Below are 12,308 nucleotides of genomic sequence, written 5' to 3' on the forward strand. Positions count from 1 at the left end.
CAGGACTTTGTAACTATTCGGCTGCCCATAGCCGACCCCGATAGCCGCACGGTGCCGCCATTGGACTGGCCCCATGAAGTGAACTGAGATGTCGTAACTCTCCTTCAATGGCTCTGGGGAGGAGTAGTTGACTAATACATTGTGGGTGGGGGTTCTTTTACTTCGGTCAGGTTCAAACAATATTCAGGAAACTCTTCAGTGGTTGAACTTGTCTGTCACTGGTGGAATAAGGACTGTGGGCGTTTAGGTAGCGATGGCCTTTGGATTGTCAGAATGGAACAGTAACATTTTTCTAGGTTAGTCTTGAAGGTAAAGGTACGTGCTTCAGTACGTGGCTCTTATTTTGATAAGGCAGTTTCTGCACAGAAAGTCCGTTTCACTTGTAAACAAGCTACGATGGATGAGCTGTCAAAGTGCTAGTCGCTAAACCACGTTAGAGGCCATGTTTACAATATGAAAACTGTCACTTAGACAATGTAGGTTACAAACGCTGGAATTAAACATGGAACCTGCAGGCAGCATTAGGTGAGTAATTCATTGTATGCGTTACGTTTGTGGTTGTGCTAGAGATAAACTGACAGGTGCTGCCAGTGGGATATACTGCTGCTTAACGACGACACTGTCTGTGACTAGGTGTACTAGTGTAGCTTTGCATCAGTTGCATCTGCCCCCCCCCTCACTGTGCGCACCAAACTACATGGGCAGGTGCTCCTTTGAGTACTAGCCCAAAATAATAGTGTGCACCCCTGCATATAGGCCTACAATCATAATGAAAATGAATATGTATCAAACAATTTAACGTGGCCGTAGTATAGAAATACAGGTTTTCAGAATAATCTGTAGCTCCGATTGTATATTTTGTCCACACAATGTGGATATTTCAGTCAGTATTTGTTCTCTTTGAAGACAGCTTTACATTCCACTTGAACGTTCCAACAAGTTGAACGGTGAGTCATCATGGGAGGAGAGTGAGACTACCCTTGTTTTCATTCGTTAAACAACACATGCTCTTTTAAAAGAACACACAATGAAATGGACTACCTGCAAACGTGTTGTAATGGATGTAATTGATAGGACAGTAAACAGATAGACAGGAAAGGACGGGAGAGATCAGGGGCAGGGCGGGGGCGCGGGGGGATGACACATGCAATAAAGTGCCTCTGGGTGGATCTGAACCCAGGCAGATGCAGGAAGGGGCTATAGCCATATTTATGTGGCATCATGCATTCTTTCTCGGGTGAGTCACATCAAAAGTAGGTTGTGGTGGGGATGACAGCAGTATTGCAGCAAGGACACTTATTAATAGGCCTTGAAGATAATCTGGGAGAATCTTTGCAACAACAGACACTAATCAAGCGAGAAAGAAACATCACATAAGTATTGATTAAAGACTTAAGCCCTACACACTTCATCTTACAACAACACATAGCAGAAATAGTATATTTATGAAGAAAGCCCCAAAATCACTGACATATATACAGTATATAGTACATACAGGAGAGAGGCGTTACAGAGTTACACATACATACTGTAAAAGAGGAGTCACATATAGTATGTTCACTCAATATGTAGCCAAAGTGCCAATACTTTATTATAGGACGCAGAACACAGAAACCAACGTTTCAGCAGGTACCAGTGTGGGCTCTCCTTAGATAGGCCAAGTACATCAGAAATGTATTATAGCACCATTACAGTATGTAAAGCAAACATTGTATATATCAACACAAATGCACCATATCTCAAGTTATCCGAGATATCTGCTACAGTAGATACCTGTAGCAGTGAGTGTGTGCAATCACGCAGTAGATGGTGACTGTAATTAATCCATACAGAACAGAATCATGCGATAGTTCTGCTAAATATCGTAGTTGTGAATGTACTGTAGGCAGGGGTGTAGTGCTGCAGTATGCACTGAAGCTCCGCTGCAGACACTCATTCACAGTTTCACACCTGAAATATCTTATCTCAGGCACCGTGTAATTATGTAGATATTCTGTTTTTCTTGTTGGATCACCCCTCCCTCCCCTCTTCTCCCCTTTCGTTTTTCTAACGAAATACAAATTTCACTCACTTCTTTACTTCTGCAAACCTGTGATGTGACCAGAATAGCCTCTCCTTTACGGCACCACTACCAAATTCCTCAAGAAGCGGCAGCATCTACAAAACTTGCTACTTGCCAGAACCCACTGACTCAAGAGACCACATCACGCCAGTCCTTGATCCATGACTGTCACTGGCCAAAGCACCACAACTCAGTTCTCAACCGATTTACAAGTGGCTTGGTTTGGATGATACAGGATTAAGAATGCTGGTTTTCAGACCAAAATGCTTATGTGCGTAGATTGTAAAAAAGAATATAGCCTAACTAAAACGAAAATACATTTTGTCTGTTGTTAACTTGTTATTGCAGTGAATGGTCAATACAGCAGTATTTTATTATTAGCCTTAGTACAAAAAGGTGTAGTACTTAAAGAAAACCTTTGCTCAGACATGCCATTAGTTATGTCTGTGTTTCACAAATGATTCTGAATGACTAGTAGCCTAGGGCAGGGCCTATCAAAATAAACTAACATAATATATGTTATTGTTGGCTTAATCTTTGGTGTAGCAATACTTAGGTAAAGATCCACCTGTCACCATTGCTTTATTGTTATCCTTTTAGCCCACGTGTCTTTCTGTACTGTACTTCTGTGCCGTTTACATTTTTGACTAATAAAGTATTCAATCAATCAAAGCTGCTCCTTCATTTCAAGGACCCCTATAGCTCTATATAACTCTCAGAGTAGCAGACCTGTAAAGGTCCCTGCACACTCAACGCGTTTTCTGATTTTTATGAGCGTCTTTCCCATCGGTTTTCTAAAAAACGAGTCCAGTGTGCAACCACCTTAAGGGTCCTTTTGCACGCCTACTCAAGAAACCCTGGACCACACTTTGAGAACCACTGTCCTACAGCGAACAGTATACTATGACAAGTTGTCAGTCACACATCCACGGAGGACAATGCCTGCAGCCCACTACAACACAGTATGTAGGCTACTGTGATGTGTTAAATATGATCAAAAGTGTCAGAGATCACAGAATATCTGGGATGATTATATGAATGGTTATTAAGCAGTGAAGAATTTACAGATGTGTTTACCGTCATAGCGTGCTAGTTGTCTCTCCTCTTGTAGTCGTTCGTCTGTCACTCTCAGACCCATCTTAAACTTCAAATTAGTCTCTCTGGTAAGACATGCAGCACAATACAGAGGAATGTTATTGGGACACGAAGTACAGTACATTAGCAATCAATCAAAAATATGAACAACAAATACAAAATGATTCCTGTGTCTCAGTCCCTTCCTTTTTTTTTTTTTTAATAATATTTGTTTTATTTGGAAAGTGCAATACAATACATATAGCACTTTTACATATGACACAAGAGCAATTCCCAAGATTTCTTCTTTTTTTTCCCACCCCCCTTCCCTCCCTCATCCCCCCTCCATGCGGTACCATCTCCAATGTCTCTGTATAGTCCTTTTTCTACATATGACATCAAGTCCACACTCAAACAGGGACAGACAACTCAGTCCCTTCCTTTAGTAACAATGGGATTAAGCACTATTTGATTTACAGGCGTTTACCAATTCATCAGATAATTTGGCCGGACTGGCTACAGGGCTGGGTTAGGTAATGGCTTCTTACCATAAACACACACACACACACACACACACACACACACACACACGTCTTATCAATTTCAAGAAGTAAGTATTGACCCAAGACTTTAGAAAATGACAGCTCAAATAGCTGACAGCTCAAATAGCCCAAAAGCCGAATAGCTGAAAAGAAGCAGCTTGGACTCCTCATGCATAGAAGGGAGCATGAGGTCTGTCCGCTGCCCGCCCCCAGGTTGGCAGAGGAAGTGTAGCGCCCAGGATTACATTAGATAATTTGACACTGGGTGAAGAAATGGGTTGCAAAATCGTGGGATAAAAAAAAAATAAGTGGAAAAAGGAGTGATATGATCTCATGAGCTTGTAGATCAGTAGCAGATCTACAATCTACAACATTGTATATGTTGTGAGCTTGTAGATCGACTATTTTCGCTATTTGTACTACAACAAAACAAACGGGGCTTGTTCGTTACAGAGAAACACTAGGTTTCATGTGAGTAAGGAGAGCAAGTGCAAGTCAGTAAAACGTCTTACCCGTCGAGCTCAGCAGTCTCTACGTACGCCAGACTGTTGGGGTTGGTACTGGATAACATAAGGATGTCAGCCTAGAGGAGGACACACACACACACACACACACACCATTAGGGTTGAAATGATTGCATCACGTCTATAGATACTGTACATGTGAGCGTGCTATTTTCACCAGACACTATAATATAGTATAAACTTACCGGGACAAAATCATTTTTCTTTAGACGAACCACATCCCCAACTTGAATGTTCATCCATTTACACTCTTGGAACCTGACAAGGAGAACAATATGCATGTTAAGTTCCCATACATAAAATAATTAAGCATGAGCAAGAAACGCAAGTTGTAGAAAACTAAAAATGTATGCAGCCATCTTCTACTACCTGCCATCTAGAAGGACTTCAGTTTTCCTATTGTTGATCTCCTTGTCCATCCTGTGACGTGCCTGAGTGACGGAGAGAGAAAGAAGCACATAGGGAGAGATGTAAACAATGCACATAGTGCCATTTAAATGACATATTTCAAAGTGGTCACTGTCTGCTCGTGCACTGTGGTTAAACTCAAATTTCACCTGATGAAGGCCGAAACGTTGTGTCTTATTTATGGTGCATTGAATAAAAAGCAAACACCTTGGAGCAAACCTGTGTGCGGACTCTCCTCTCTTCACTGAACTCAAATTTGACACACACACACACACACACACACACACACACACACACACACAGACACACTTACAAGGTCATCTACTAGGTCTTTAATGGCTGTGATTCCCAGGACCAGTACCAGTGGAACCAGTGTCGTGTACCAGGGCAGTGTCGTGATCTCTGGTATGATCTGAAAAACAGACACATCCGAAAGGGGAGATAGTTAGTTTATGTCTAACTTACAGTTACATTGTTGTAATCATTACAAAAGCATTAATTTGTGAATGTCCTTGTGTTTCATTAATTATAATAACATGCGTTATTCTTTTTTGTTTAATACATATTAGTTACTAAATTGACAGAAATAGTGGGGGGAAAAAAGTCACTAAATAAGACACACAATATTAGGAGATGTTGGGCTTCATCTTCAGTTCGTCACATCACACGTTTACACCAGGTATAATAACTACAATACATAACAGTATGAGTATATCTAGCTAAGCAACAAACACTCGTTTTTGTTATGTCTAGGAAGAGAACATAAGCACATACAGGTAAGTATTGTAAGTTTTGAACCATCTATAGGGGACTCGCAGTCCCCCCTATGTACCACCACTTTACATCACAGCCATGCTGCAGGTAAATACAATGCAAATCCGTTCAATCTACAGTCAGCACTAGGTGCCCCTCCTGCTTCTTGGCTGTGATCCAAAATACTTTAAATGAATAGTTGGTCTCTTTCAAATACCAACTTCTAAAATGGTAGGACAGGTTTTTACTGTGGTTTATAAAGCAAACTATACAGATGTACCCGTGTTTATATACAGTATGCACCAGTCTCTGCATAGTACTGCATGTACATGTGTTTCTATAGGACTGTGTGTGTGTACTCTGTACCTGTAAGATGTGTTTCTATAGGACTGTGTGTGTACTCTGTACCTGTAAGATGTGTTTCTATAGGACGGTGTGTGTACTCTGTACCTGTAAGATGTGTTTCTATAGGACTGTGTGTGTACTCTGTACCTGTAAGATGTGTTTCTATAGGACTGTGTGTGTACTCTGTACCTGTAAGATGTGTTTCTATAGGACGGTGTGTGTACTCTGTACCTGTAAGATGTGTTTCTATAGGACTGTGTGTGTACTCTGTACCTGTAAGATGTGTTTCTATAGGACGGTGTGTGTACTCTGTACCTGTAAGATGTGTTTCTATAGGACTGTGTGTGTACTCTGTACCTGTAAGATGTGTTTCTATAGGACTGTGTGTGTACTCTGTAGTACCTGTAAGATGAGCAAGATCAGGAAGTAGAGATTGGCTGCTCTCTTGAACTGCTCGTACAGGTTGAAAGGGAGGAAGGTCAGAGCGTTGTATTTGTATGTTTTGATGCCATTTCCCTACAGAGAAAAAGAAGGAAAGAAAACACAGAACATACATGAACACACGTCTACTGTGTTGACACACACAGACAGGCGAACACACAGGGCTCCATCTTGCGCCACCCTTATCCCTAAACTTATTTGCCATTTTCTTTTTTCTTTTTTTTAATCATTTTAAAATAGTTAAACTAGATCTACATCTACACGTTGTGAGCCTGTAGATCAGCTATTTGAACAACTTTTAACGGTTAAATAGTAAAAAGAAATGGCAAATAAGTTGGCTGAGATAATAAGAATGTTAGATAAATTGAAATACTGATTATTATTGCAGAAGGGAGACACTGGAGCAGCCTTTTATTCAGGTACAGTAGGTGCTAGTACAAGAAATGACTGACGTTTTGATCTTCCTCAGAGAAGATTGATTATTTTTAAGACCATTTCTTTCTTTAATGCAATTATAGTAAGACATTTATCTTTACCCCATTTTGTCTCTCAATTCAGTCACTAACCCTTCCCTCACATGGCTGGTAAGACGCGCAAACGCGGGAAGCGAACGCAGCTGAGACCCTGCAGATCATGTCTGTCTGTGTGTCTGTCCCGCTGTTACTGTATATGTGGACCTGGCCCCTTTTGTGCCCATATATGGACCTGAGTGATCGCTGATGCAACACACTCCATATTTGGATAGCGGGACAGACACACGGACACACGGACACACAGACAGACAGACATGATCTGCTAGGTCTCATAGTAAGTGCTCACTGCGTTCGCAACTACACACAGACAGGCACTTTCTCTCTCTCAATCGCATGCTCACACATATAATGTTACTGCCGTCGAAGTATTACAAATTTCGCTATAAACAGACGTTATCAAATATCACTGACGACACAGAGACAACTCCCTGAAAATATCGCTGAGACAGTTTATTTACAGTTGTCACGACTCACGACACAGAGACAACTCCCTGACACTATCGCTGAGACAGTTTATTTATTTTTGGTCCACGATGCTATGAGACAATTTAAAATGAAACTTCTATGAGAGTGCTGACATAATGAAGTGACATTATTCCAGGAGTGTCTCAGCCCTGCGGTCACTCCTTGCCTATATTAAGGCGTCTTACTGGTCATAATAACTTATTTTAGTTGCATATTATAATTATACTCCCAAATAGTACTACTACAGTTGTGCTTTCCTTCCGTCTCCTTCTCCCTCAGCCTTTCTCTGTCTCTCAACCCTAGGTCTTACCAGTGCTATTGTGTGGCTCTTGTTCATGTAAAATGCACATGGAAAGTTCCATTTTAGGGGTGTGCGTGTGTGTCTTGAAAATTGTCTAGTGTGTCAAACACAGAAACAGGTCAGTTCAACAGAGCTATATCTTCTTACAACCCCGGGGAGAAGTCACATCAGAACACCACTAAACAAAAACCCTACAGCGCACACGTCTGTTCAAGGCACAGTTAGAGGTGAATGCCCATCCTTGGATAATATCACTGAATCAAATGCTTGATGCTTTTTGTAATCAAAAGAGATTGGCAGAAACTCACACAGTGATGGGGGAAAAGAAAGAGCACCTACTTGCCCAATATAGCCCTACCGGTACCTTAAGTTCTCACTGAACCCCTTACCGACTGACTGCAAGTCATTCTGAATAGAAGCATCAGATCAGCCAAACTAAATCCATATTATAGTAAATGCATTTTTGTGAATACCATTTAACCATTTTTGTGCGCACGTTGCTCATCACACCACAACATAAAATTACTATATTGTGTCTCATGTTTTTCTACTAGTAACCATCTACTACTCATGATGTGCATAATGAGTAAATCCATTCAGAATTGCGAGCACTCACCGCATGGTTATTGGTTAATGATTTATCTTCTTCTCATCCTCCATCTGTCACTGACATTATCTGCATTCTGCAACCTCCATTAGCTATTCATTTGCTCTACAAATATTTCCTTTCTTTGAGTCATTTACATAAAGAAATAAAAAAGGTACAGATAATTGATATGTACATAATGTGTATCCCTGCTATTCACCCGACTAAACCCCACCCACCAGCCCCACAATAGATTCCCCACCCACTCATCTATTCCTTTGTATTTCACAGGTAACGGGTCCAAAACGGCAGATGTGGTATCGATAGAATAATAGGCCCAAGACATTAAGACATTAAACTGCAAAAATAGCTGTCTGCATGCATAGATGACATGACGATGTCCTGCAGGGCTGGGGTACTACGCCCAATTTGACCAATACAATGGACACCAACATTGAAAGCACTACTAAAACGGGGAAATGCTCACTGTGTTATCAGTAAATATTGGAAACTTGGTGATTCCATTCTGTCTAAAGTCTCAGAACACGTTCTACCACCTGTGATGACAAGGTCTATACTGGTGTTACAGTATGGTTTATTTGATGAAATAAATACAAATATAGAATTTGTTTAAAAGGTTGTGTGATGCTTGTGAAGCAATTTTCATAAGAAACAAAATTATTAAAGTGAAACATTTTGTATCAGAGCCTAAGACGCATGAGAACAGATTGAATATTGAAATACCACAGCTGGTCTGGCCCGCATAAAGTTGCATTTTGCCCAGTCCAGCCGGTGACCTAAAAATGAGTTGTGATACTAGAGACTACCATATACATTATTAGAGAGAGCACCCAAAATGAAATAGGCTACAGTACATGTCATTGTCCATTCACAGCTCTGGCCAAATATTGTACTTAAAACATAGACCACTGTGCTGATAAAATAATATTTTTGGATTTTGCTTGTCTTGCGGATCTTTGCAACGTTACCAAACATAATATTGGTTAAATATAATTGTGTGTATAAGTCATAGGTGTTTTAATTTTGTTCGCAAATGAAACTTTTCAATTCCACGCTTTAAAATGCATTACAAAGCAATGATAATGTAACTTTGATGGGCGAGGGAAGGTTTCAAGTCGCTGCAAGTAGATTTGCATACCGTACTGAAATGAATGGAATCCAACACTGGCTTCCTCAAAAATCAACCAAGCGATGGTATGGTTTGTAAAATGGCCAGCAGGATGTGATTTAAGTCCACAATGTAAGGAAATCAGGAGTGCACAGTCTGCCTACTATACTACATCAAATCAATTCACTATCTATCTATCAATATCAATTCACAATCACATTCTTTGGTGTGCCCTGGCCCTTGGGCACATGAAGTTTGGAAACCGGTTAGACTAAGTGCTTTACAGAGTCAAACGTAATTGACGCAAGAAGTTTGCCCTCTTCAGACACAGCCTAGGCAGATACAAACAGAGATCTCCATGTGGGACACAGACAGACAGTTAAAACGGGTGCTGTGACAAGTTGACAACAGGCATTATTAGGTTCCAAAGTTGCATCGTTCTCAAGTAGGCCGGTGGCCGACGGGCACGTACATGACCATAAATCAAGTCTCTGTCTGTCTGTCTTCCACGTAACTCGAAAACCGTTTGCCCCGCGGACTTCAAATTCGACACACGCGTTCCACACCGCCACAGGGAGTGCAATGCCCAGTGTCGAGTCGGTTGTCAGCTCGGTTGTCCAGAACCATCAAACGCCTCTGGACACGGCCCCTGCCCAGGCTCCATATATGGAACAGGCCTGTTCTGACATCACAAATATGTTCTGACATCTATATATCTGTCATCAAATATAGACTCCATATTTGGGCATGCCTGACAAATAACTCCATATATGGGCATAAACGGGACACTCTGCCCAGACTACGGACAGGGCCCCTGCCCAGGCTCTATATATGGAGCTGGGCTGTTCTGACATCTGCATATTGACGCATGCCTGACAAAGAACTCCATATATGGGAATAAAAGGGACACAGACATAATAACTGGGTGGGGCATGCATTTCCAACTTTAATCGGACAGGGCCCAAATTAGCCAATTGGTCACACCTGATCACCCGTCCCCTAGATCTCCATAATTGGAGCTGGCTTGTTCTAACATCACAATGATGTTCTGACATCTGCATAGACTCCATATTATTTGGGCATGCCTGACATATATGTGCATAAAAGGGACACGGACATAATAACTGGGTGGGGCATCCATTTCCAACTTGCATAGTTCCAAGTAGGCCAACGCTTCAATGGTGTAGTACTTTTCAATGGTGCACTTACAGAGTACTTGCTCTTCTTGAAACACAGAATGGTTTTCATCTGGAACTCGGGGAGCTGGTGGAAAGCACGGTCATTGGCCTTCACTTTCCAGCCCATCTCTGAAACACACAAAGCAAAGATTGGCTCTGGCTTAGTTATTAGTCCATCTAAAAATATATTATAGTACTACTATTACAACTACTACAACTGCATTGAAGTTCCACTTAACGGTCAGTCATTGGTGGGTTATTTTTGAGGGGCGCTAGCCCCTCCTATGTCCAGCTTTGTATAAACACAAACTTTGTCATGACAAACATTAAATGTCATTGATAATGAATGGCCAGTTTAACGTCATCTTCCCAACACAAATATTAAATGCCATTGATAATGAATGGCAATGGCAAAAATGAACAGCATCTGAAGACAGTCTGTGGTCGGGGTGGATACGATATTTGATGATTCTGTGAGTGTTTGGGTTTCACCACCACCACCTACTAACTACAACCATCATCATCATTCTCAATTTTCTGTTTAGGATACATGACCACCACAAATACTACAATATAGTTTCTAGTACTGCCCTACCATCACCACTAACACTATCATTTTAATAATATCTGCCATCAACTGACCACTGGGTGCTGCAGCGGCTCCTGGGGCTCCTGGGGACCCCTGCCTCTCTCCATCGGAGCCGGGATCCAACTCGTCGTCCGTCTCATCGTCACTGTACGGCATGACCTCATCGTCGGGTCCCTGGGAACCCTGGGACTCTGTACGCACTCGACTCATGGTCACACCCCAAGTCACCTGGAACAAGGACAGGGGACAATGTTAACCGCGGTGATCATCAATTCTTCATATTGTAATCGTAATGCAATATGGACTACTTGTTCAATAAATGCAGGCTAAAAGCTGTTGCAACAATGGTAGAAGTCAATTTCAGTCAGCAGCAATGTTTAATTCCTTTTTTTCCCTCATCAACAGAATAAAAGAGAAAATGTTCATACTACTGTATTCTATAAGAGAATGGTGAGTTGTATTGCCAATTTGCAGCATCCACGAGCCGGAGCTCTACAATAATTGCTTCTTTTGAACTATAGCAATTTTAGAGCCATGGGCTCTGACTTGTAAATGATTTAAAGGCATATTTTAAATGGGGAGAGGGAGTATATTTAACTAATTATGTCTAGAGCACTGACAGATCAACAGGTACTGCAAACCAGTGTCGTTTTTGGCATTTTGGGATTTAATTTGTCACATTTTAGTCACCTGAAATGTTTCAGTGTCTAGTTTTAGTCGACTAAATATCATAAGATTTTAGTCGACTAAATCTACAGTTGATTTAGTCGAACAAAATTTATTTTGGCGGGCCGTGATGCCATCGCAATGAGTTTTTTTTCACTTGCTGAAAATAGCTGATCCACAAGCCGACAACACGTCACGCGTTGTGGATTTGTAGATCGGCTATTTTCAGCATGCACCTAATTCTAAAATTACTTATACTGGATCTCTTGTCCACTAGACTAGAGCTTTCCTAACATTTTTGTCCAGTTTATTTGTTCACAAAATTGTCAGTATATTTAGTCTTAGTTTTCATTTAGTTTTCCTCAGTGAAAAAAGGTAGTCGAACATTTTTGGTCTTAGTTTTAGTCGACAAAATCAACACGGCTGCAAACAGCAAAATATACAATGTGCATTAATTGGATTTGCGTGTGGCGTTACAGGAAAGGCATGAGGTCAGCACCAACATAAGTAGGGGAGTTAATCCTCCGAGGAGCATGAATGCCAAAGAAAAGATGGAAAGAAGGTGGAAGGAAGAGGAAATATTATGAAACGAAGAGGATGGAGCATCAGCTTTTTCCTTTAAAAAATGCTTAGTCATCCACCAGTAGCACTGAAGTCAGCATGAGCGACAGGGCTCTTCAGGAGTCACACACCACAACAGTGCACTTCTAAG

At 41.2% G+C, this 12,308-nt stretch overlaps 1 protein-coding gene across 1 annotated transcript in view; it reads right to left on the bottom strand.

The window, feature by feature from the left end:
• Positions 1-12,308, bottom strand: part of atp8b1 (ATPase phospholipid transporting 8B1) — a 38,272-nt gene that overhangs the window by 16,985 nt on the left and 8,979 nt on the right. Inside the window, exons 2-9 of the mRNA XM_080755432.1 lie at positions 10,984-11,158; positions 10,373-10,470; positions 6,111-6,224; positions 4,924-5,022; positions 4,572-4,633; positions 4,388-4,460; positions 4,191-4,261; positions 3,140-3,222 (exon numbers count right to left, since the gene is read on the bottom strand). Coding sequence (XP_080611558.1) covers positions 3,140-3,222; positions 4,191-4,261; positions 4,388-4,460; positions 4,572-4,633; positions 4,924-5,022; positions 6,111-6,224; positions 10,373-10,470; positions 10,984-11,140 — 757 coding nt within the window. The 5' untranslated portion in view covers positions 11,141-11,158. The remainder of the gene's footprint in view (positions 1-3,139; positions 3,223-4,190; positions 4,262-4,387; positions 4,461-4,571; positions 4,634-4,923; positions 5,023-6,110; positions 6,225-10,372; positions 10,471-10,983; positions 11,159-12,308) is intronic.

This window comes from Protomyctophum bolini, assembly GCF_963924005.1.
Source record: "Protomyctophum bolini genome assembly, chromosome: 22".
In the NCBI taxonomy this organism is placed as follows: domain Eukaryota; kingdom Metazoa; phylum Chordata; class Actinopteri; order Myctophiformes; family Myctophidae; genus Protomyctophum; species Protomyctophum bolini.